The following is a 27,202-nucleotide window of genomic DNA, read 5'->3' as shown; positions in this document are numbered from 1 at the left end:
TGGCATTCAACATATGGGTGTCTGAATCCAACAATAGAAAACTTTTCCTAACCAAACTCTTCTGATGGAGGTGGTTATTGGACACATCTTGCCCATACACCATCATCATTCATTCACCAACAAACAGATATGCAAAACAGTTACAGAAAAACACCTTGTTCTTTGCTGTTCTCAATCCATCTGGATCTGGGCTCCTCAGCCGCACCGTTGAGTCATGACCTCCTCCTTCCCTTTGAAGCCTGAGCACCAGCATATTTAGTCTAGACCACAAGATTTAGTCAGAGATGACCTTACAAATTAGAGGAACAGAGGACCTCCTCCACGACATGACTTGCACATCCCAGGGTCCAAAAAGTACATACATGTGTTTACTACTCTTGGGGTTGCCAGGTTTAGCAAATAAAAATTTAGAACCCTTATCCATTCTACAACCATCCCTACATCCCTATCCATTCTACAACCAGCCCATTCTACAAACCAGCCTAGCGACAGTGTCTGAAAACCCCCAGATGAGAACCTTCAGTCAGAGAAGCAGGTCTAGCTAGTGGGATGGTCCCTGGGTTTGGAGACTGAAGACAAGGGCACTGGTCTCAGGTCTTGTCACTTAGAAGCTGTTTGGTTTAAGTAAATCCATTATGATTTTTACTGCTAAGACCCTATTCTCAAAAGGTCCATTTCCTGACTTTTGGGAACCACTACGCTTTGTGAGTCCCCATGCTAGGTGCTGGGGAAACAACAGATGAGCACAGTGCTCTGCCCTCAGAGAGCTTCGTGTCCAGTGGGAAAGAAACCTATGAACTCAACAGAGAAATGTGGGGCTGGAAATCAATAGCGCATGTCTTCTTTTGTTTTTGTCTTTTGGCTTTCATTGCTTCTAGGCCAGATTACGTTTCCCTTCAGTGTGCATACTACTACATACTTGTTTTCATGAGAAGCCTTTTGCCCTCGAGAGGTCAAATAGAACCCACTGCTTAGCAATAGTAGCCTCCACACAGATGAGCATGGCACCATAACGTCCTAGCATCTAAGTCAATCAACGTTTCTGAGATTACAGATACCTCTGGGGAGTCGTACAGGAAAATGTCATCTTTCTTCTTGTCAGAAAGAAGTGTCTTCTGTGCCCTTTGCAGTTACCCCACTCATCAGATGATGGTCCTGGAAGAGGAGATGAGAGCAAAAGGAAATTCTCTGGCTACTGATGGTTTCCCAAGGGGTCTCCAGCATCTACAAAGGAAAAGTTCTTCCAGCATAGACCCAGAGGGACAGAAAGGACAGCAATGCTTACCAAAGTAAATGTGGGGTATGCAGACCCAGCTTAGGTCCCCTCTGAAGTTTAAGTCCACACTGAGAACAAACTTCTGGCCCACATACCAGGAAGCAGCAATTCCTGGTCTCATCACATTGACCTGGTTCCTTTGTCCATGAGTTCAAGTTCAGCGGTTTGTTTTTTTTTTTACTGGGAAAGCTTGGATGATAAACTAAAAAAAAAAAAAAAAAAAGTAATAATAATAATAATACATTTTTTAAAAAATTTCTCTAAAATGTAAACATTCTATTATTCTCCTTTCTACTAATAAACATGCACCTATGCAATTAAGGTACTGTCCAGGACCACAAACTGGCCTCTACTTACTCAATCACTGATTTTTCCAAACCTTGCAACTTCATTGTCCAGCCCTTCTCTCTATAACAGTGAAATCTCACTGACTGGAAGTGGAAGGAGCTCTGAAGTTGGAAGCCGTCAGCTTGGTTTGAATCCCAGCTCTGCCTTCTTATTGCTGCAGAAATCTGGGTAAGTCGTCTAGTTGCTTCAAACTGTTTCTTCATCTGTTTATTGGGGTAAAATGTATTTGACAACCTCTAATATGTACTATCACAGATGATCAGTAAGATAAATTACACTATTTAAAACATACTTTCATAAATACATAATAACAAAGTACAGTGATGGGTTTGGGTAGTTTCTTTCTCAGTGTAAGAATTCAGTTGATTAAGCAGTTCTAATTACTATACCAATCATGAGTTAATGGGCATCTTAAAACACTGCCATCTTATATCAGGCTGAGAGAGATCTGGTGACCCAGTAGGAGTGTCAAAGTGGGAACAAGGACCTTGGAGCTCTTGATTTTATCACCTCCACCGGCTCACCCTCAGTCTTAGCTACTATACCTAAATGCTGGTACATTTGACAAATCAGTACATCATTGAACCCAAGTGGTGCACCAAGGTGAAAACCTTTCCAAAAGGGATTCTGGGATCTATGCAATTTAAGGGAAGTACTGGGTATCAAAGTGTCCCCAAAATTTCTGCCATAGTCAGCAAATTCCACGAAGGTTCTGTGCAATGGGAGATGGTATGTCCAAGGCTGCCAGTGACCCAGTCAACTTAACCAGTCTCTTTTCTGGTGTAGCTAAATACAATTAAAGACTGTATTTGTTCCTGTACCAGGAACAAATCAATCTAGGTTTTATGTTAATATTCACAACTTTGTGTGTAGGTTTTGCTGCTAAATTATTCATTACCTAGGGCATGCAGAGTTATATCATCCAGTATGATGCTCAGTAAGCTCTTCTCACTAAGGACTCAGTTCTCTCATGAGAGAATAATAGAAGCAAGGTGACGTAGAAAAATGAATTCTGGCATTTGGCCAAAGCTGTGAATCTAAGCTAAGCCTGAAAAAGTTACTTCATCCCCTGGCAACAGTTTCTTCAGTTGGAAAAAGGAGAAAACACTGTGAATTAAAATGGATAAAGTATATTTTGATTTAAGTGGACAAAAATGGCACCCATCATTACTATTAGCACACTTCTATGCTAAGAGTTAGTACTGTTATAATTGTTTTCAAATTCATGGGGTGTCTGGGTGGCTCAGTGGGTTAAAGCCTCTGCCTTTGGCTCAGGTCATCCCAGGGTTTTGGGATCAAGCCCTCCATCAGGCTCTCTGCTCCACGGAGAGCCTGCTTCTCCTCTCTTTCTCTGCCTGCCTCTCCGCCTACTTGTGTTCTCTGTCTGTCAAACAAATAAAATCTTTTTAAAAAAATTTAATTCTTTAAAAAGACGTCATCCTTCACAGTATCACAAACATAGAAAGGAAGTTGGTTTACATAATCTGGTCAATTGACTATTTTCCGTTTTGGAAAATAGTCAATAGTTGCCAATTGAAGAATAGCAAGCCAATTCTTGCAATAGTAAATAGATATTTTGGGAAGTTTCAAAAGAGATACAGTGAAAATCAGAGATAAATACTGTGCCCTGTGATTATGTGGATTTGAATCTAGTACAGTCAGAATGTGCACTCCACCCTCTGCCACAAGCTTATCCCAATTGTTTTACTAACCTCAACACAGACTGAATTTTTTGGACTAGCAGTACAACATCATAGGAGGATCTTATTATATTTTAAATTTGGATTTCACCCTTGTAATGGTCTTTTGCTGCATCAGTTTGGCTAGGCTACAGTCTCCAGTTCATCCATCAAACACTAATCTAAGTGTTGCTGTGAAGGTATTTTGTAGATGTGATTAAAGTCCATCATTAATCCACATTAACTAAGAGAGATTATCCTAGATTATCTGAGTAGGCCTGATTCAATCAGTTGAAAGGCCTTCAAAGCAGAACTGAGGATTCTCCCAGGAGGAGAAAATTCCATCTTGGGCAACAGCTTCAGCTAGTATCTGTAAATTCCAGCTTGCCCTACCTGAACACCTGCCTTTGGGATTTCAGATTTATCTAGCCAGTCCCACAATCAGTAAGCTAATTCTTGCAATAAATCTCCTAAAAAAAAATCTTCTACCAGTTTGGCTTCTTTGGTTAAATATTAACTGATATAGCCATAAATTGTTTCTTTTTGCATTAAATCTAATTGACTGCACCTGGATATCTCAATTGTTCCTAAAGTTTCTCTTTATTATATATACATTAAGTAGGGTTCATGGCGGATAAGAAATTTTTTTTTTCTATTTTCATGGTAGATATGAAAATGTTTTTAATTCACACGTTCCTCTACTTCACTATATCTTTCCATTTCAGGGAAAAAAAACTATCAAACGTAGATTCAATGGCAATCTTCTTTTGTAACTTAAAAAGAAATATGTTTATTGCTTAGGTGTGAAAAAGAAGAGAAAATACAATGCTCATACCTAATTTGCAAGAAGCTGAAACTCATATATAAAAACTGGCATTTCCTATAGATTTAAAAGTGAATTTTAGAAAGAACTTGGGTTTTACACATGGAAGTGCAATCTGAAATCATTTTATCAAAATAGGAGCAGACATTGTCATAGCTTTGCCAAGTGACAAACCAATTTTAAATAATTCAGGAGTAAAATTTCCATAATTCTCCTAGAGAGAATTCCTTAAAACCGTTTCTTAATACTAGTGGTCTTTTGCCAAGTTTCATCTCATCTTTAACTTCTCTGAGAACTTCTAAAACCAGAATATAATTATATACACACAGGCTTTGAGAGCTAATTTGAAAATAAAAACCCAAAGGAAGCAGGATTTGAAACTCAACTCAAATTTTAATTTAACAGAAAGTATTACTCATGACAAATCTTTCTAAGATAAGATGAAGTAGTCCTTTAAAAAAAACTCCACTTTTAGAAATGTTTAATATTTATTCATTTTCTTATTGGGAGCTCTTTTCCTGGTTGTAATAACAATATCCACAAATAACCATACTTTATTCCATTCTTGAATTATAACTCAAAATTCAAAGTGGTTTTCTATTTCCGTATGGGTCAGGTACTACTGTAAAATAAATTAATTTTAATTACAAAGGACTAGTACCATTATATAGTTAAGAAATGTATTACCATTTACTTGTAATAACAAACATGTGCTTTGATACTTTTATTATTTGAAAACTGAGTCTTCAAAGAAGGCAGTTTAGCAGGACTATGGTTGTCAAAATAAATTTGTATTTAGCAGTCCTTTAAACTTAAAAACCATAGTAGAATAAAATGTCAAGCAAGTAGAAATTTTTCTGTGATATATACATAAATATTTTCATGTAAACAAAAGCAAAGATTAAGAACAAATTAAATATCTTTGTCAGCAACTGAAATTATACAATAAGTAAAAAGATTATTTTCTTCATGCTTCCATTGAACACGACTGGCATAGGAAGACCAATGGGAAATTCAATGAATTTTAGATTCCCCTCATACTCTTCTGGAGATTATATACAGTAACGACAACTGTCTAGAAGAAAATAAAACATTAGCAGAACTAGACTCTTGAAAGTCACGACTTTCAAATACTAAATGGGCTCCCTTTGCTCTAGTGTGAGACAACATGGCCTATCAGAATTTTGCCAACTGAAAGATATAGCTAATACCTGCGAGACTCAGCACTAACACATGTGGCAGCAAATTAGGCACAATGATGTGTAGATTTTCCTCTCAATGTGGATGACCCATGCACTAGGAGATAATGGCTTCCAACACTAACATTTTTGTGTAAAACAGACAATCTTAAAATTGGTATATTTCAACCGGAGTGTTTCTTGAAGCACCCCAGGACCCAGGGACCCACATGGAAATCAGGGTGCTCAAAGACATAGTGTGCATTCTTGGGCCCAACCCCAGCTCCTCTGGGGAACCCGGACCTCTGCATTGTTAACAAGCTCCCCTAGGAATACTTGGACACAAATTCCTATTAAAGTTTGAATATCACTTCTCCAGGCTATTGGGGATTTCTTTTGACTCTTTCCCTTGATCGCAGGTATTTCACGATCTCTCTCATGCCTCTTACTTATTCACCAGAAGGAAAAGGAAAACAGAAATATTTCTGATTTTATCTGTCAATGGCAATAATCAATAGTGGTCTTTTCCCCCTCAAGAAAACACAGGAGTATAGGCAAAATAGGATTTTGCACCTAAATTTTGCAAAGGTACATCAGAGTATATTTTTTTAAAGCTTCAAAAATGTATACATAACAAACACATTCAAAATGGTTTGTAAACCGCCCATCAAGAGTCTCTGGTGCAAACAGAACCACTGCTGAGTGGTGGTGCTGAGTTCCCACTAAGGCCCCGCACAATCTTCTCTCACAAACAGGGAGCATCTCAGCAGGCATCCCAAGTTCTTGCTCTTGCTCTAGCCCAACAATGCACTGCCTACCGGGAAGCACAGAAGTACCCAAGAACTGCTCATAAAAAAGGACAAAGGAAATAAAGGTCAGTGTCAACTCCTATCACTAAAGGAGTCTCAAGACCCACTGCCAATATGGGAGATGAATACAGATCATGCTGACTTTCCTCAAAGTCTCATTTCCAAGAGACATTATCTGCTTGCAATCCAGTCTATATTGAAAGTGGAAAGCATGATACACCTCGCAGGTGTGCCTATGTATCTGCTACTCAGTGTTTATATTCTGTAAGATACCTAATAGACAAAAACAATTTTAACCTATGAATAATACAAATTAGAAACCAAAGAGGTAGGTGACTGTCAGCAAAGGCTGATCCCAAGACAACATGCTGAGTAAGTCCTCTGAGTTCCAAAAGAGTTCTTTACCAGGAAAATGAGTTCTAATGCCATCACAACTGCCTTGAGAGCAGGCTTCCTCAGGTCACGATGTCATCAATCTTCCAAAGTCCTAATTCCTGATACTGTGCTATGTATGGGCTCTTCTGACATTCAGTAGACATTCCATTTGGAGAAACAGCTAGGAAGTAAACTGCAAAGAAATAATACTGGACACCAAAGATTGATGCTGAGGTCAGCCGAGCTCTTCACAAATCTCTACTCTCACATGGAGGAAAGCACATTAGAGTTGGGCAAGATTCATCTAAGCCAACTCTGTGGTTGTAAAACTGAAGAAAGAAAGGCTCATGTTTCCCACTGGCTCACACAGTACTAAAATGTTGAAAAGATGCTATAAAAAATCCCAAAATTGTTCATGTTAACTCAGCTACTTGGCCACCATGATGTGGCAAAAAGGCTATACTTTCAACACTTATGACTTTAGTCTGCAGCCCCATCGCCATCAGCTGCTTTATAAAGTGTGTCAGTGGCCACAGAGCAAGGGGACAAAAGACTCTTGATGTACCTGGGGTGGGGGATGGAGGAGGGTAGGTGGTCAGCAAGAGAAAAATAATGTGAAACCCCAGACCTGCCCTATTGAAACTTGCTCTATGTTCAGACCAGGACTTATCTTTGCTTCCTTGTAGAAGACACACTCTTGAGCACATTCACAAACTCCAGCTCTGTTATGGGCCAGCCCTCAGGCAACAGTGCTATTTTGTCCAAAACATTTACACATAGCTGAACAACTGGAAACCTTGGACCCTGCAAGGCCAAGACCTACATACAGCTGTATTTAACTTCTCTGTAATCATCAGTCACTTATTTTGCAAACTAAAACAAACAAACAAACAAACCCAACTGTATTTCTTTATAGCCTTACTTGTCTAAGATTTTTAAGTTCCACTGTAAAAGGGTTGTGAGTGATTTTTTTTCTATTTTCCACACTTTCTGTAATGTTTTCATATTTTTTAGTAGTAAAAAAATGATACTACTTTTAAAAGGAAGATCTTAGTGCTAATAAAAAATGCTACACAAAGTTCCCTCTTGACTATGAAATACTTAAATCTGAATGATATGTCCACGTGGCAGAGAAGACCAGCAGTCTCAGGATGCTGACAGACTTTTTTGGATTCCAGCTCTACCATTAACCTTGGGCAGGATTTTCATCTCTCTGAGACTTACTTTATTTGTAAAAAAGAAAAAAAAATACCTACCTCACAAGATGCTGTAAGGATAAAGATGGACAGTGCCTGGAAGATGGTAGGGGTCTAATGGTAGGTCCTTCTCCCCACTGGGACTCCGTGAGAAGCACGGAGTGAAAGGAAATACCATAGCCCACACCAGCTACCCCCTCACTGCATCCTATTTAAATTCGCAAAGATGCTCTGTCTTCTCGAATTGGCTCTGAAGCATCACTATTGTGCTTAGAAAAATGTCTACATTTTTATGTTCTCTCCTTTAAAACTGGACATGCAGATAAAACATTTCTTAAAAACCTATCTTCCTAGAATGATAATGCAGTGTCCCCTAAAGCACAACAGGTCATGTGTAAAAACAATTCTGAAAAGCATGACTGAATTAGTTTGTACATTATTTCTTAAAGTGCACCAAAGTAAGTATTAATGACCTTTAAAATGTCACTAACCCCCTTGGGTTATTTATTTATTTTTTTAATAAAAGTGAATATTTATCTACTGAGATGTGTGTGGTTTTGGCTCCCATGTGATGGCAAAAAGCAGCAATGTCTTCCAGGAAAAAAAAAAATGACAAACTCAATTAAGCATACCTTAGCAGCATCAAAACACCTATAATTCAATGTAACCACAGGCTCAATAAAGCACAATCTTGATTCCTACTTCAAAAACAAAATCAGTCAAAGAAACAAAACACCATCTCCCCACCCTAAATCAAGGATTTCTCTTGAACCCTGGAGGTAACATCTGTGATCATTTCCCTATTGTGTATCCTTGGTAATAGAATTATAACTAATCACCATTCTTCCTTTACACTGCAAGCACACACGCACACACACACAAACCCTATAAAAACCGGTAAGGTATACTTGCAGAACCCATGCGATAGAAAGTTCAAAGTCAGATAAAGAGTAACCAACACCCCAAGTGTCAGGCAGTGCCAATATTCACACCACTGTCCGGTGTTCCCCACACACATAGACAGCACTGGGACGTATCCGCCGCCTCGTGTGACCAGGAAGACGTGGCAAAAACTTGAAGGACTTGGGCATCATGTCCAGGCAGGCGTCGTGGAATTTCTTAATCCTCCAGTAGTAAATCAGTGGGTTCAATGCAGACTTGAGGTAGCAAAGCCAGAGTAGCCAGGTGCTAATCTCAAAAAAGTTGTGCTTATAGTAAAAGTGCTTACTGAACGTTGCCACAAGGCTGTAAGTGGTGAATGGGGCCCAGCAGACGATGAAGACAGCAAAGAGAATCAAGATGGTGGTGAAGGCACGCGTTTTAAAGCCCATGTCAATGCTCATCTGGAAGGGTCTCTGTAGACTCATGAGACCCAACTTGCTGGCTTGGCTGAGGCATATACCCTCCGGGTAGCTGTGGATCCTCAAGGCATTGTGCCGAAGGGTGTTGAGGATGCCCATAAACGAATACAGGATCACCAGGAAGGGAATGAAGAAAGAAACCAGAGAAATCAAAATCACGTAAGCTTGGTAACCCGGATCAGTTGTATATCCAAACACACACTGTGGGGCTCGGGAAGGGATCTGCAGGTCAGGGTTTCCTACAGCCAAAGGAAAAGCTATACAAAAGGAGGCCGCCCAAGACACTGCAATCAGAATCTTAGCCCTATATGGATTTAGCTTATCCTGCCTCTGGACTATAATAAGGAACCTATCGATGCTAATGATGAGCAGGATGGCTACTCCCTCTATCACAAACAACCAGAAAAACATAGCAGACACCCTACAGAAGAATTTCCCAAAAATCCATCTTGTAGTAAGAATAGTTACCAAGGCGAAGGGCATGTTCAACACTGCCAGCAACATGTCTGCAAATGCCAGGCTGGCAAGGAGGATGTTAATTGCAGAGCGCATGGCAGCTTTTTGGTAAACCATCAGGCAAACGACCAAGTTGCCAAGAAAAGACACAGACAGAATAAATATCATTATAGCAGAAAGGATGATCTGGAGAGGCAAGTTTAGGCTCTTAAAAACTGCTGGTGTTGGGGGTACAGCTGTGCTATTCACTGTCAAAGAACTCATCCCCGTGGGAGCCATCGTTTCCATGCTGTATCTGAGCAGTGGGCCAAGGCCGGGATGTTGGAATGGTGGAGGGACCGTAATGTTCACATAAGTGTTTTCATAGACTACAAATGTTGTGTTGGTTGCCCCGGTATGGGACGCAGTCAACACTGCAGAGAAGACCATGGTTTCAATAGGATGGAAGGTGCTGGCAGAGATATGGGTGTTCTTCAAGCATTTCAACACAGAGCAGCAGTATCATGTTTCATTGATGGGTTTGGAAACACATTCTGGAAAACAGAGAGCTCCATCTTCCACAGCAGTCCTTTTGCCTGAAAACAAGCCCAAAACACAAAAAGCCAATGAGAAATGGGCTTTGGAAATAACATTTGACTTCTTACCTTTCATCATGAAGGATCAGTTTTTTAATTAGCAATAATCGCGCCTCGGATAAACCTCATTGGCTACGATACTGCCACTGCGCAAAGCTGAAGGATCAGTTTTTTAAAACCTTGAAAAATACTGAAGCCTCTGGCCTATTCAGTGCTAAAATATGGTTGTTTTATTTTATATTTGTCAACCACGATGGAATTTTCATGACATTTATATATAAAGTGAAAAGGAAGAGAATCAGAAATGTATCATTGCCTCAAAGGCAAAAGTTATAACCTTCCTGTTAATTTTTCTTTTAAATTTCCAATGGCAGCTTGGTCTTTCCACAGTCACTATTAATATAGTCTTTAGTATCTGGTTCTCCTGAAAGTACTAAGATCTTTCCTAAAAACTCTTCAGTACAGGTTCATATTGCATTTTTACATTAACACAAAACTATTCAGCAAAGAACACTGAACTCAGTTTCCCATTAATTGCACTGTAATCACACACTTTTGTTCTAACAGCCATATAAGAAGGTACTAGGTTATTTTCTATAAAGGTCTGAAAGAAGTTCCTGGCTTTCCATTTTTGCATGTTTTTTCTCAGAAATTCCCACACTAACCATACAGGAGGAGTTATTCGAGAGGAGAAAAAAAAATTGTATGTAAAAAGTCTGGGTCATATTTTCAAGAGTTTTCTTTTCCTAAGCTCTCTTGTTTCTCACATTCTCTCTTCTGTTCAATGTCCACTCATTTCCATCCTTTAATTTCTGATTTACATATTTTATTGTCTCAACTTCTTCTCCCTAAAACCAACTTGATTGTGTGCTAGCAACTTGATAAAAGATATCAAACAAATAACAAAGATGGAGATTCTAAAGGAGATAACCAGAAAAACACTAAGATGTGAAGAATGTATTATAAAACCTTTCAAAAATATTTGGTTATCTTTTTTTTAAGACTTTATTTTTAAGTAGTCTCCACACTCAACATGGGGCCCAAACTCACAACCCTGAGATCATGCATACTCTACCAGTTCAGCCAGCCAGGTGCCTCAAAGATATTTGGTTACCCTGCTCCAGTTTTATCACCTTTTTCTTATCCTTACCCTCAACTTATTATCAACCTTTGCAACCCTAGAATTTTCCATAAGGAGCTTTCTTAATCTACTATTTTAATAAACCACTTTTATGGCAAAAGCTCTCTCTTCTTTCCTGGGGAGGCAACCTCTCTCCAAAGAAAGACCTCTCTTTGGGTTGATGAGTAGATTCCTTTAATAAATCTTGAAAACTGAGGAAAAATAAATGCATGGAAGCTTAAATCACCACTGTAATTTGCTCATTTTTTGAGCTTAGAATAAAGTCATCAATTTTAGGGTAAAATGCAAATAAGTTCACTTTTTCATTTCTAGGGATATGAAGGATGGAGGCATCCCATTTGCAAGACCCAAGATCCAGCACTCTAGCTAAATCACAGGCTATCTGCCATACTTGTATCTCTCTACAATCCCCTCGTCATTGTCCAGGGCTGACTTCATGAATAAAAATACTAATCTGTTTGCTCAAATACTTATTTTACTATTTACTCCTATTTTTATAGCGTAAGTTCTTTGTCCCTATTAGCTTTCATCCACCTTCACATGTTCACTTTGAAATGCAAAATATACTTAAACAAGAGGACACACTAATCTATTAATTCTCAAACTTTATTAACCACAAAAGTCCAATGATTAGGGGGCAGTGGTAGCTGGAAAGCTTTACAACATAATCACCATAAGTCTCTTTAAAATTACCTAAATATAATAATTAACTAATTAAAATGATCTAAATATACATACAAATAAGAATAAAGACTGTGCTTGCAACATAAATCAGTTTCAACACAAGTCTATCTCTAAAGAAAAATTATAAATAGGCAAATGTGTATCTTAAGCCTAATAATTCTAATTGTGCTTGACCAAGTAAAACAAACATGTCTCCATCCTGAAGTGGTACACACTTTATAATTTATTTTTTCTCACTGAGGTATAATTGACATGTAATTTTATTTTGTTTCATTTGTACAACATATTCGATATTTATATACATACTGAGAAATGATCACAATAAGTTTAGTTCACATCCATCACCACAGAGTTATGAAAAAAATTTTTCCTGTGATGAAAATTTTTAAGATCTACTCTCTCAGCAACTTTCATATATGCAATACAAAATTATTAACTATAGTCATCATGATATACATTTTATCCCCATAACTTATTTAATTTATAATTGGAAGTTTGTACCTTTTGACCCCCTTCACTCATTTCACCCACTTCTACCTTCTGCCTCTGGCAACCGCTAATCTCTTGTTCTCTTCTATCTCTGAGTTCGGGTTTTTCTTATTTTTTGCTTGTTTAGGTCTTAGACTCCACATATAAGACAGATCATACAGTATTCATCTCTGTCTGACTTGTTTCACTTAGTATAATGCCCTCAAGGTCCATCCATGTTGTTGTAAATGGCAAGACTGCATTCTCTCTATGACTATTCCATTGTGTATATATACCACAATTTCTTTATCCATTCATCGATCAATGAACACTTGGGTTGTTTCCATAGCTTGGTTATTGTAAAGAATGTTGCAATGAACAAGGGGGTGCATATATCTTTCTAATTTAGTGTCTTTTTTTCTACAGATAAATACCCAAGAGTGCAATTGCTGAATATATGGCATTCTATTTCTAATTTTTTGAATTTTCATACTTTTTCCATAGAGCTGCACCAATTTACATTTCCACCAACAACATATGATGGTTCCTTTTTCTCCACCTCCTTACCAATATTTATTTCTTGTCTTTTTGATAGTAGCCATTTTAACGGGTATGACGTGGAATCTCACCAGTTTTGATTTGCATTTCCCTGATGATAAGTGATGCTGAGCATCTTTCATTTACCTGTTGGCCATCTGTATATATTCTTTGGGAAAATGTCTATTCAGATCTTCTGCCCACTTTTTGTTAGGATTTTTTTTTTTTTTTGCTATTGAAATTGCATGAGTTCTTTATGAATTTTGGATATTAACTCCTTATCAGAAACATGATTTCTAAATATTTTATCCCATTCAGTAGGCTGTCTTGTCATTTTGTTGATGGCTACACTTTGAAACACTTTGTTGTTCTATCATGTTGAGGAACAAAAACAAAACCACAATTTAAAAGATGTTTTTTAGGTTGTTACATAAACATATATAGTCATAATATTTTTCTGCCATCAAAGCCCCCCTTTACTATAAAAACTTCCAATTTAATTCATTCCATTATTCATTCACTAAATATTTAAGTACCAGGTATGTCCCAGGCACTAAAGAGACGGCAATGAACAAATGGTTTGAACTTCTGGTTAAAAAGGACAGACCAGGGGCACCTGGGTGGCTCAGTAGGTTGACCCTCTGCCTTTGGTTCGGGTCATGGTCTCGGGGTCCTGGGATCGAGCCACCGTTGGGCTCTCTGCTCAGCAGGGAGCCTGCTTCACCCCCTTCTCTGCCTGCCTCTCTGCCTACTTTTGATCTCTGTCAAATAAATAAAATCTTTTAAAAAATAAATTAAATTAAATTAAAAGGGCAGACTGATCACAGATCCTGCATTTCAAAACCACACTGAATGACAGGAAAGTGATTTTTTTTAAACAAAATGTACAATCCCAAAGGACAAAAGGTATGAATGAAAAACACATCAACAGATAAGGAATTTTTTTTTTAAGTGTCGTAAGATAAAAAACAGATGGAGTAGCTGACTGAACAGAGCAGAAAACTCTCTATCCTCAGTATTTTCAGGGAAATATGCTTAGAAGTAGCTGACACACCCTGTAGGGCAGCTGTGGATTGGAAGGCACCAGTTCCCACAGAAAGTGTAGGTGGCGCTAAAAACTGTTACACTGACTGAAAATCTATCTCCAGTGCCAGGAAGGAGAACAACCCTCCACGCCCAGGTCTCCCCTCCACTGAGCAACCACATGAAAGCACACATGCCATTACAGCAGCCCAAGTCTGTGGCACAACCAAATCTAATGAGCATAAACTTGAGACTGTGAGTGCAGAGCTGAAAACAGGAAGACTGACTGAATGTCTGCACATTCCACAGGAGAACCTAGCCTTCTTCTCTACCCTGTTCCCACAGTGCCAGCAGCCTGGTATATGCTATTCATGCAAGGCTAAAATGTTTGTATATTCCAGTAACTAAAAAGCCCAAAGGAAACATTTGATGGTACCCCAACAAAATTCTAGCATGGTGCCCAATCACCTTGTATACTGAAGCCCATCTACTCTCAAGCCCAACCCATGCACGCAGACTTTCTAATCAGCTTTTTGATGCCTATTAAATATAAATGATCAATTTTTCTAATATATAAAGAATCTACAAAGGAATTAAGCAAACGCAATTTTGTAATTAAACATTAAGGAAAAGAACCTGAATTTATAGTATCAAGGAACATTGCATGCACTTACAATGCCTTCTCCCTGGTATCTACAGTATTCTTCATTCATTACACTTCTGGCTCACCACAGTGTAAATGTAAATATTCTCTGGCCTTCTTCCTTTCTTAGTGGGAAGCATAACAACCGAAGCAAAGCTTTGAATAATCACAGCAACTACGTTAAAAGATTCCTTCCTCCAGGACTTCTCATCAAATACTACTGTGATCTGGAGTTACTGTTGAATTTTATATTAGATTAAATAAAAGTTTTATAATCAAGATTTGCATTTCCAAAACATAAAACAAAATTTGCATTTCCAAAAGAAATGGGACAGCAGCAACATGAGAACTAGAAAAGGAGCATAGTTTGATAATATCTGCATGAGAGTTTAATGTTTAATCTAATCTAGACTAGCCTTTATTTATCATTTGGTGGAAACTCTTACTACATTTTCCAAATAAGAAAAATTTAAAATTCTGTGAATGTGTGCAGACATGTTATCACCCCCCACACGTATGTGCTCATGTAAAACTCACATATGGCAAAAGTAACTGGATTTATGATTCTTCCCCTTTTCTTAAGGCATCTCCAAGAACAAACACAGAAACTGGGGTAATAGGTTAATAACAGGAGTATACTGTTTCATGTTTGGACTGTGCCAAAATGTCACAATTCCTGGGGTGTTGGTGGCTAGAATGGGCAGTGGAGGTTGTAGTATTCTCTAGTCTCCCTGCTACTGCGGTGCTTTAGATACTTGTTTATTCTCTGCAAAGAGTATATTCTCCTAGAAGGCATAGACTGATTTTGTTAATTTCATGTTTCCCTATGACTACTATCCTTTACATACAACCCAATACACTTTTGGAAAATTAAATTCGTTTGTACCATGTTTTGGGAGAGCAGGGAATTTCTTTACTCATTTTAATATTTATTTATATGAAAAATGAACATAATTTTTTAAATAAATTATTTTTAATTAATTTATTTATTTGAGAGAGAAAGAGAGAGAGAGCATGTGCATCCAAGAGGGGGAAGGGCAGATGGAGAAGGAGAGAGAGGATCTCCAGGAGACCACTGAGGGTGGAGCCCAAATCAGGGCTGATCTCACAACCCTGAGATCATGACCTGGGCCAAAACCAAGAGCTGGATGCTTAAACAACCAAGCCACCCAGGCACCCCTAAAATAATCAAATGGGTTTTTAAATGAGAGTTGAACCCTATACCACCCTTCACCAATCCATTACCATTTTCTGACGTAGCCATTTTTCATTATTTTAAAGGATTTTCAAGTATTTATTCTTTATATATCTAAATAATATGAAGAAATAGTACTTTTGATTATCAATATTATGTATTAAATCTTGACTTCCTATTAGAATAGATGAGAGTTTAAATGTCACAGCACCTCCAACTTATTTCTCCTCCCTTCATACTACCAAAATCTTACTTGAAAATTTAAATTACAATAGACATTAATGTTAACATTTGCTGATAAGCCAAGAGCACATTTTCCTATCATGTATAAATTCCTAGAATGAATAATTTATTTATTCTTATTTTCAACTTTTAAAAATAACCATCGACCATTTTTTTACCAGCTCTACGAGACAGATTTTATTCCTAAACATATTTTATTTGGAAGGTCAAATTTATCAACTACATTTCTTATCTTACAGTCATGGGTTTTGTCCTCTTAACCCTCCCTGGAGGATTTACTTTCTGGATCTGGTACGCAGACAGCAGCCTGAGATACCCCTTTACTACCATCCTGGAAATCCTCTTTTCTCCCTCTGGCTCTTGGCTTCCACATTTCCGGCCCTTTGTCTTCCACTTCACTGCTTCCTTTGTTTACTTCCTTCTTTCCCAGGAAATGTTTGTCCAATTGTTTTCAAAGGAAGAATACAAGGGAGGTAACTTCTGAGTCCCTGTATGTTTGAATTAAGTTATTATTCTGTCCCTTCATTATCTTGGTTTAGAATTATCCAATGAAGATAATTTTCTCTGAGAATTCTGAAGGTGCTCTCTATCGGTGGTTCTCTAAGGTGAGGGTTCATAACCATCACCTGGAGCATTTGTTAAGCCACAGACTGCTGAATCCCAGTGCCTGAGTCCCCTACTCTGTCTGGGGTGGGTCCCAGAATTTGCATTTCTGGAGGAAGGAAAAAAGTAAATGGAGAACTTTAAATTCCAGACTCAAGGATTAGTGAAAAAAAAAAAAAAAAAAACTTCATTAACCACTGTGAAAGAAACTTCTATCAGCCATAGCCCCAGAGATGAGGTTTCCAAAAACTAAACCAAAGTTCAATCCTGTGGGTGTCTGATCAGAGAAATAATTAGAAGCTTATCAAGTTCTACTTGATATTTATTAGCATCAAGGCTATAAAATAGAAAGTAGCAGCCCCTCAATCAATTCCCAAACTTGAGCCAGTATATACACCTAGAGTCTCCTGAGTAAAAGGAAACTAGGCCCCTTGAGGAAGGACCTTGCTACACAGACAAAAACCCTGTACTATAAATCTTCCTCCCATTCTTCCTCAAAACACCTGCAGCCAACTACCAGAGTGACTATACACTGGGGAAGAGGAAATAATCAGAATTTTGTGGGATTGTACAATATGGCTCTGAACTGGCCTTCATTCCTGAAGACCCAAAATGGTAACAGGTGGCACCATTCAAAAGGCTTATGGAAATCACGTAATTATTGGAGTTTGGGCTCAGTTCCAACTCCCACTCATCCCAGAACTCATGCCATCCTTATTTTCTGAAATACGGAGTTGGAACAGACATAGCAATGGGAAGATTCCCTCATTGGCTCCTTGATGTGTAGGGCTACAATTGTTTAAAAAAAAAAAAAAGAAAAGAAAAAAGGTCAAGTACAAACTTCTAGTGCTGTCTCTGCCTGTGAAAATAGTCAAAAACACTTCACTCTTACAGAAATTGCAGATGTTAGGATCACTATCAAGGATCTGAAGGATGAAGGTGATCATTCCTAGCACATCCACATTCAACTTGCCTGTTGGCCTTATAGAAAACAGATGGATTCTGTAGAGAGCAGATGCTGTACCAGATGTGACTTCATTGCTGGAGTAAGTCAACACAATCCCCAGCTCTGGCACACAGCGATTGATCTGGCAAATTGTTATTTTTTTTCTCTATATGTGTTAGCAAAGAACACCTGAGCAGTTTGCTTCTAGCTGGCACCCTGCTGTCCTATCCCAGAGCTATCAACTCGTCCAGCATACTGTCATAATCTAGTCCACAGGGATCCCACTTGTCTCTCCATTCCACAGAACACTATGCTTACCATTACATACTGAGTGAACAATAAACAATATCTACTCTACAAATATTGGTAAGATACATATGTGCTAGAGGGTGGGAAATGATTCCTACAAAACTTCAAAAGCCTGCCATCTTAGTACATTTTCTAGGAGTATTGTACTATGTCAGAATCTCTCTTCCTAGGTGATAGCTGGCTCTCCCTCTCACTAAAATAGAACCCCGCCTCTTAGTAGGCTTTTTCGAATTTTGAAGGCATCACATACCTTATATGGGTATGTTATTCTAATCCATTTATCAAGTAGCTTGAGAATCTGCCAGCTTTGAGTGGGACATCTGAGGTTTGAGTGGGCTGCCAGGGCAGCCACTTCTGCCACTTGGGCTATACGACCCAGATTCACTGGGGTTCAACATCTCTGGGACAGAAGGGGATTCGGGATGGCATTTGGCAAGTCTGCTATAGGTGAATCACAACACAGATCTCTGGGATTTTAGAACAAAGCTATGCAACGAGAGCACTCTACATGAATTTGGTGTTGACTGGCCTTCTGAAGCCGTAACGCTGGGTGTGCACAGAGCATTTCAACCTTAAGCAGAAGTAGCGTATATGAAATCAGGCCTGGCAGGTCCCAAAGGCACAGCTAGGCAACATGAGCAAGTGGCTCCGATTCCCAGAGCTCCTATTCTTGCTGCATTGTTCCTCCCTTCAAACTTCATCTGTAATATTCTTAAAGAAAATTCATTCTTTTCTCCAGAGTTTTGCTAGGAAGTATAATGTCAAAGAATATCTTAAGCTTCTTGAATACAAATTAGCTTTTTAAATACTTCACAGCACCTCTATGAGATTATTACTATTAAAATTCCCATTTTAAGGATGAGGAAACTAAACTATGACATGACAACAAATCAGATAACTTAAAGGAAAGGATAGATTCCTTAGAAACATACAACTTATGAAGACTGAATTATAAAGTTAACAGAAAAACTGAACAGACCAATAATGAGCAAGGAGAGTGAATCGGTAATCAAAAACCTCCCAAAAAACAAAAAAGCTCGGTCAGTTAAGCATCTACCTTCTGCTCAGGTCATGATCTCTGGGTCCTGGGACCAAGCCCCACATCGGGCTTCCTGCTCAACAGAGAGCCTGTTTCTCCCTTTTCCCTCTGCCCCTCCACCCCCACTAATGCACGTGTGCACGCTCTCTATCTCAAATAAATAAATGAATGAATGAATAAATAAATAAATAATAAAATGCAATAACCACTTATAGCACACTTCACCCATGGAGAAGAAGGTGAGTAGCAAACCATCCAGACTGTGGGCTGTATCAACAATGGGTCCAGCTCAGGACTAGGCTCCCATCAGAGACCTCAGACTGCTCCCAGTCTCATCCCACTGTACCCATCTTAAGGGATGGCCTTGAGTCCACTGAGCCCAGGGTACTAGGAAGAGTCGAAGAGCACCAATTAGAAACAACTACTGCTCAAAATCAATGAAACAGAAAGCAAAGGAATAGTAGAATAGATCAAAAAAACTAGGAGCTGGTTCTTTGAAAGAATTAGTAAGATTGACAAACCTTTGGCCAGACTTATCAAAAAGAAAAGAGAAAGGACCAAAATAAATAAAATCATGAATGAAAGAGCAGAGATCACAACCAACACCAAAGAAATGCAAACAATTATAAGAATACATTATGAGCAACTATATGCCAGCAAATTGAACAATCTAGAAGAAATGGATGCATTCCTAGAGACACATAAACTACCAAACTACCAAAACTGAACCAGGAAAGAATAAAAAAAACCTGAACAGATCCATAACCAGTAAGGAGACTGAAGCAATAATAAAAAATCTCCCAACAAACAAGAGCCCAGGGCCAGATGGCTTCCTAGGGGAATTCTACCAAATATTTAAAGAAGAATTAATACCTACTCTTCTTAAACTGTTCCAAAAACAGAAATGGAAGGAAAACTTCCAAACTCATTTTATGAGGCCAGCATTATTTTGATCCCAAAACCAGACAAAGACCCCATCAAAAAGGACAATTACAGACCAATATCCCTGATGAACATGGATGCAAAAATTTTTCGCCAAAATACTAGCCAATAGGATCCAACAGTACATTAAAAGGATTATTCACCATGACCAAGTGGGATTTATTCCTGGGCTGCAAGGTTGGTTCAACATCCACAAATCAATCCAAGTGATACAATACATTAATTAAAGAAAGAACAAAAACTATATGATACTCTCAATAGATGCAGAAAAAGCATTTGAAAAAGTACAGCATCCTTTCTTGATCAAAACTCTTCAAAGTGTAGGGATAGAGGGTACACACCCCAATGTCATCAAAGCCATTTATGAAAACCCACAGTGAATATCATTCTCAATGGAGAAAAACTGAGACCTTTACCCCTAAGGTCAGGAACACGGCAGGGATGTCCATTATCACCACTGCTATTCAACATAGTACTAGAAGTCCTAGCCTCAGCAGTCAGAAAACAGAAAGAAATTAAAGGCATCCACATCAGCAAAGAAGTCAAACTCTCACTCTTAGCAGATAATATGATATTTTGGGTGAAAAACCCAAAAGACTCTACCCCAAAACTGCTAGAACTCATACAGGAATTCAGTAAAGTGTCAGGATTATAAAATCAATGCACAGAAATCAGTTGTATTTCTATTCACCAACAGCAAGACAGAAGAAAAAGAAATTAAGGAGTCAATCCTGTTTACAATTGGACCCCAAGCTATAAGATACCTAGGAATAAACCTAACCAAAGAGGCAAAGAATCTTCAACCAGAAAACCATAAAGTACTCATGAAAGAAATTGAGGAAGACACAAAGAAAAGAAAAAACATTTCATGCTCATGGATTGGAAGAATAATTATTGTGAAAATGTCTATGCTACCTAAAGCAATCTACATGTTTAATGCAATCCCTATCAAAATACCAGCAATTTTTTTCAAAGAAATGGAACAAATAATCGTAAAATTTACATGGAACCAGAAAAGGCCCCAAATAGCCAGAGGAATGTTGAAAAAGAAAACCAAAGTTGGCGGCATCACAATTCAAGACTTCAAGCTCTATTACAAAGCTATAATCATCAAGACAGGATGGTACTGCCACAAAAACAGACACATAGATCAATGGAACAGAAATGAGAGCCCAGAAATGGACCCTCAACTCTATGGTCAACTAATCTTCGACAGAACAGGAAAGAATGTCCAATGGAAAAAAGACAGTCTCTTCAACAAAAAAAAAAGTCTCTCCAACAAAAGAAAATTGGGACAGCCAAATGCAGAAGAATGAAATTGGACCATTTCCTTACAACACACACGAAAATAGACTCAAATGGATGAAAGACCTCAATGTGAGACAGGAATCCATCAAAATCCTTGAAAAGGACACAGGCAGCAACCTCTTTGACCTCGGCTGCAGCAACATCTTCCTAGTAAGTTCACCAAAGGCAAGGTAAACAAGGGCAAAAATGAGCTATTGGGACTTCATCAAGATAAAAAGCTTTTGTACAGCAAAGGAAACAGTCAACAAAAGCAAAAGACAACTAATAGAATGTCATATTTGCAAAGGACATATCAGATAAAGGGTCAGTATCCAAAATCTATAAAGAACTTATCAAGTGAAATGGGCAGAGGATATGAACAGACATTGCTGCAAAGACGAAATCCAGATGGCCAAGAGACACATGAAAAAGTGCTCAACATCACTTGGCATCAGGGAAATACAAAATAAAACCATTCACACCAGTCAGAATGGCTAAAATTAACAAGTCAGGAAACAACAGATGTTGGCAAGGATTCCCACTGTTGGTGGGAATGCAAGCTGGTGCAGCCACTCTGGAAAACAGTATGGAGGTTCCTCAAAAAGCTGAAAATAGAGCTACCCTATGACCCGCAATTGTACTACTGGATATTTACCCCAAAGTGATCGAAAGGGCACGTGAACCCCAATGTTTATAGCAGCAATGTCCACAATAGCCAAACTATGGAAAGAATCTAGATGTCCATTGACAGATGAATGGATAAAGAAGATGTAGTGTGTGTGCGCGTGTGTGTGTGTGTATACATATATATATACATATACATACACACATACATATATAGATATATATGTGTGTATGTATATGTATATATATATGTATACACACACGTATATATGTATACACACACACAATGGAATATTATGCAGCCATCAAGAAAAAAATGAAATCTTACCATTTGCAACAACTTGGATGGAACTAGAGAATATTATGCTAGGCAAAATAAGCCAATCAGAGAAAGACAATTATCATATGATCTCACTGATATGAGGAATTTGAGAAACAAGACAGAGGATCATAGGGGAAGGGAGGGGAAAATGAAATAAGACAAAACCCAGAGAGGGACACAAACCATAAGAGACTCTTAATCTCAGGAAACAAACTGAGGGTTGCTGGAGTAGAGGGAGGTGGGAAGGATGGGGTACCTAGTGAGGGATATTGAGGATGGTATGTGCTATAGTAAGCACTGTGAATTGTGTAAGACTGATGAGTCACAGATCTGTACCCCTCAAACAAATAATACATTATAAGAAAGAAAGAGAGAGAGAGAGAAAGAGGAAGGAAGGAAGGAAGGAAGGAAGGAAGGAAGGAAGGAAGGAAGAAAGAAAGAAAGAAAAAGAACTATTGCTCTAGAACTCTTCTGTTCCTTAATGAGTGAAGTAAACACATAATTGGCAACTGGGAAAAACCAGGAGGACTCATGGAAAAATCCAAGTGTTCTGGCAAATTCCTAAATGACAGAGCAGAAAAAAAACAGGTTAGAATTTGAAATATTGGCCTTATTCAGACTGTCTGCCTCTGTCTTGAATGAAATATAAATCTAAAAGAAAGGAGAAAAAGACTTAAGAGAAAGGAGAGCGCTAGTCTTAACTTACAGAGCATCTCTCTCCCACTCTGGGACAGAGGCTGTGCTAAAGAAAAGGTCTTACACCACTGTATTTTTCTGATACTTGCCACACTCTTAGCCAAAAAAGGAATTTCACTTGTCCCCAAAGCCTTCCACTCTTCACCCCTACATTTCCTCTCATTCAAGAAAATAATTAAATGGAAAACAGAGAGGAAAGAAATTACATATCACACATAAATCCATATTCTTTGCCTTTTTAGACTCTGACTATGTATCTACAGATTCCCATTAGAAAAGAAGAATGGCAAACAGAGAACACACCGGGATGGAAGCAAATATTCTGAATATACTCCTGAGTTCTGTTATGAAGTAGGTGGAACCAGAAATAAAGAACCAAGCCGTTGACCTCGGAGGTAGCCCAAATTTTAACTTTATTTCATTAAAAACGACAGGAGCAGTCACTTTCATTGGGTAACCTGCTTTATAACTAAAAAGAATAGTCCAGAGATAAATTTATACCACTATAAAGATATCTACTTTTTTTTTTTTTTTACTGGATTCTGTTATTTTTTGGTTTATCTGTAGGTAGAGCAAAAGGAAGCGTTGAACAAACTAACCAGAAGAAAATATGCCAACAATCAAGTGGAGTGGATGGGGTAGGGGAGGGCTTATTTGAAGTTATTTTTATAAAAAAAAAAAAATCATCACTGAATCAAAATTTCACTTATTTTCATAGTATATCTAACTTAAAATCTATATGCAATAAAGCTAAAGGGAAAAAACGCTGTGTGCACATTTTAAATGTGAACTATAAGCAGTGTTCTATTTATAACACTGTTCCATTCCCCATATATTTCTAATTCCAACCAGAATATTCACTACAAAAAAGAACTTTTCTCACTAGTGTTCCAAGGAACATTTAGTTCTTCCATGGACATTTAAAAAATTAGATTAATAAGCATGAGGATTTATTTGCATTCATGTTACTTTTCCCCATAAACACTGAGAAATTAAACTAAATACAGCAAGGGTCTGTTTCAGAGAATGTTCTAAGTGACTTCTGATGACAATTAAAACTGAAATTCAAGCAGCAAGAAAGATCAGCACTTAATAGAAAAGTAAATTAATTGTAATTACAAACTAGGAAAATATATTTTTATGTGGTTAATAGAAGATTAAGCTTCTGGAACCTTTCTAAAAATACACGAAGCAATAAAAAAAAAATGATAAGCCCCATGGTGACAGGTTTTGTTCATATTCCTTTTGTCTCTTACTTCTAATTCATATTCCTTGGCTCACATTTGTTAGGTCATTGTTCTGCTGAGAATCTTTACCTGCCTTGAAACTACTCTTGGGAAAAATGCTGGCCAATTTAATTTCATCAGCCTTTTTAAATAGTTCACAGATATGGTACTTACCTACCGCTGATGTTTCTCACAATGGTGGCTTGTCTATAAATTCAACATTTGGAAGAAAATACCAAGGTTTATTTAATAGTGAAACTGGAATCTTAAATCATACTGCCTAGATCTATAACTGTTTCATTAAAACTTGAATATCTCCTTTTCTCACCCATAAACTATCTGCATAGGGCGAGGGGTAAAAATAAGTTTTACTTCTTCAGGGAGTAGACAGCATTCTGACTGAAATCCACATGCTAATCAAAAACAATATGAATTCGGGGCCCCTGGGTGGCTCAGTGGTTTAAAGCCTCTGCCTTCAGCTCCGGTCATGATCACAGGGTCCTAGGATCGAGCCCCCCATGGGGCTCTCTGCTCGGCGGCAAGCCTGCTTCCTCCTCTCTCCCTCTCTGCCTGCCTCTCTGCCTACTTGTGATCTCTGTCTGTCAAATAAATAAATAAAATCTTAAAATATATATATATATAATTTCATTTGATTTTGAAAAACACAGGTTTTTAAAAAAGGTTTAAAAGCTCAGTTTTCTTCTGTGCCATAAGCAATCTCCTCTTTGCCCAGTGCCATTACCCCTTGATGCAGGTAACTGCTGAGTGTGTTTTAATGTCCCAAACCTGACCTCTGGTCCCATGTATCCAACAGCTGCTCCCTTAGCATAACCCCCTGGACATCTCAAAGACACTTCAAACTGTCATGTCCAATTAGATGTCAGTCCCTCCCCACTCGGAGTTACCCCACACCAGTGTTCTCATGCTCAGTGACAACTGCCACCCACCTGGTTATACATGCCAGAAACAGGAGTCACCTTGACATCTACCGCTATCAGCTATATAACTCAGTCCTTTCCCCAAGAATGATCAATTTTGACTGCTACCTATTATTCCTATGAAGCCACTCTTCTCCACCTCCTCTGCCATCATCATTCTGTTCCAAACTACCAACGACTCTCATGAGGTAGGACTTTTTGCCCGGGTTATTCACAACTGGATTCCCAACACCTAGGACTGTGCTACTGCACAGTTCATGTTCAGTAAACCCTTGTCAAATGAACAAACCACCTCCCGCTACCACCTATCCCCATTCCCTGTTCACTTTGTGAATTCTTATCCTTCGATTCCTATGGAAGTCTCTGGATACCTGACCAAACTATCCACCACCCCCATCCTATTGTCTCATTTCAACATGTACTTCTCAATGATAACACTCCAGTCAGCAGTCATTTTACAGGGATCCATCTCATCTTTTATTCATGCCTGTGACCAAGCCTGCCATGTTCCTGTCCCCCCGAGAGAGAAAAATCCATGAAAGCAGAAATGGAACATTTTTTCATCAGTACTGTATCCTTAAACTCAGTTAAGAGCCTCCCAATATAATATACATTCAATAAAAAGCTAGGGGTGCCTGGGTGGCTCAGTGGGTTGAGCCTCTCTACCTTCAGCTCGGGTCGTGATCTCAGGGTCCTAGGACCGAGCCCTGCATCAGGATCTCCACTCGGCGGGAGGCCTGCTTCCCTGCTACTTGTGATCTTTCTCTCTGTTAAATAAATACATTAAAAAAAATTTTTTTAAAGATTTTATTTATTTGACAGAGAGAGAGAAATCACAAGTAGGCAGAGAAGCAGGCCGATAGAGAGAGGGAGAGCAGGCTCCCTGCTGAGCAGAGAACCCAATGCGGGGCTCGATCCCAGGACCCTGAGATCATGACCTGAGCCAAAGGCAGAGGCTTAACCCACTGAGCCACCCAGGCGCCCCAATAAATAAAATCCTTAAAAAAATAAAAATAAATAAAAGCTACTAAATAACTTAAAAATTTCATATTCATAGAGCAATGTCACCTTTTATATCCTGTTTATGACATCCTTAAAAGAAGAGTCTATTCTAAAGCATTGCCTTTAAAGTTCTTTATTGAAACACTTGGCGTATCTTGTCTGTTTTGGAAGCAAGCTACTAAGAGGAGCACAGGAATATAGGGAACAGACAAAATCAAGCACCTACTGGAATCTGACCGTTAGGGAAGTCTTTTTGTCCTCTAGGTAATGAGCCACAGAGTTGCTATAGTCTGAAAGTGTGTGTTGCCCACCCCCACCCCCCAAAAAAATTCAAATGTTGAAAACCTAATGGCTCACAGTGATAGTATTAGGAGACAGGCCTCCGGGAAATGACTGAGTCATGATGGCAGAGCCCTCATGAATGGGGTTCATACCCTTATAAAAGAGGCCCCACAAAGTTCCCTTGCCATGAGAGGATCTAATGAGAAGTCAGCGATCTGCACCTGGAAGAGGGTCACCAACCTGACCATACTGACACCCTGATCTTGGACTTTGAGCCTCCAGAATTGTGAGAAAGAAGCTACCCAGGAAGTGGTATTTTGTTATAGCAGCCCAAACAGACTAAGATAAGAAAAAATAGATGAACACAATTATATTAAACCCATAGTCTAGAAACTACGTGAATGGAAGTATTAGGTTCATAAACTAGAAGAATATGAATCTAAGATTAAAACCCGAGCAGTACTAAAAACAAAACAGCATAGTAAAAATCAGGGCATCATAAAACTCTCAGACTAAAAATGGGAAGCCAGGGAAAGGAATAGGGTTGAGGGTAGTTGGGAAGTGCTTTGGACCCTGCTGGTGCGCCTCTATTTTTACTCCCACCCCTGCCACCTGTACCTCCATAAATCCCCTGGACCTCAGCTGTTGGCCCAAATCCGGTCTAGAGAAACCACAGAAGTTCCAGCTCCTCCAACCACTCCTCGACTCATTACTATTCACCACATTATGGGGCGTGGGATCTGCTTCCCACTAACTGCCCAGAGCAACCCCTCACTCCCAGTCCAAGGGTGAAGGTAAAACAATACCTCCATGGGGTGAACTTCAGCCTGAGAGACATAGAAAACGGAAAGTTATGCCCCTGAATGACCACCAGGCCCAGGGAGAGTTCTTCAAAGCCTGCTCAGAAGATAACTCACTTGAAGTTGCAGCTAGATCAGTAACATACCACCTTGCATGTGCTTTTCCTTCCTCCTAT

The 27,202-nt window shown here is 38.7% G+C and overlaps 1 protein-coding gene and 1 pseudogene across 1 annotated transcript in view; both read right to left on the bottom strand.

The window, feature by feature from the left end:
• Positions 1-4,580: 4,580 nt before the first annotated feature.
• GPR63 (G protein-coupled receptor 63) overlaps positions 4,581-27,202 on the bottom strand; it is a 54,194-nt gene continuing 31,572 nt past the window's right edge. Inside the window, exon 2 of the mRNA XM_044245368.1 lies at positions 4,581-10,076. Within this exon, the coding sequence (XP_044101303.1) occupies positions 8,671-9,930 (1,260 nt within the window). The 5' untranslated portion in view covers positions 9,931-10,076 and the 3' untranslated portion in view covers positions 4,581-8,670. The remainder of the gene's footprint in view (positions 10,077-27,202) is intronic.
• Positions 10,074-10,234, bottom strand: LOC122897098 (annotated as a pseudogene).

Source organism: Neovison vison, chromosome 1 (genome assembly GCF_020171115.1).
Source record: "Neovison vison isolate M4711 chromosome 1, ASM_NN_V1, whole genome shotgun sequence".
Taxonomy (NCBI): Eukaryota; Metazoa; Chordata; class Mammalia; order Carnivora; family Mustelidae; genus Neogale; species Neogale vison.
This window is presented reverse-complemented; position numbering and strand designations above follow the sequence as displayed.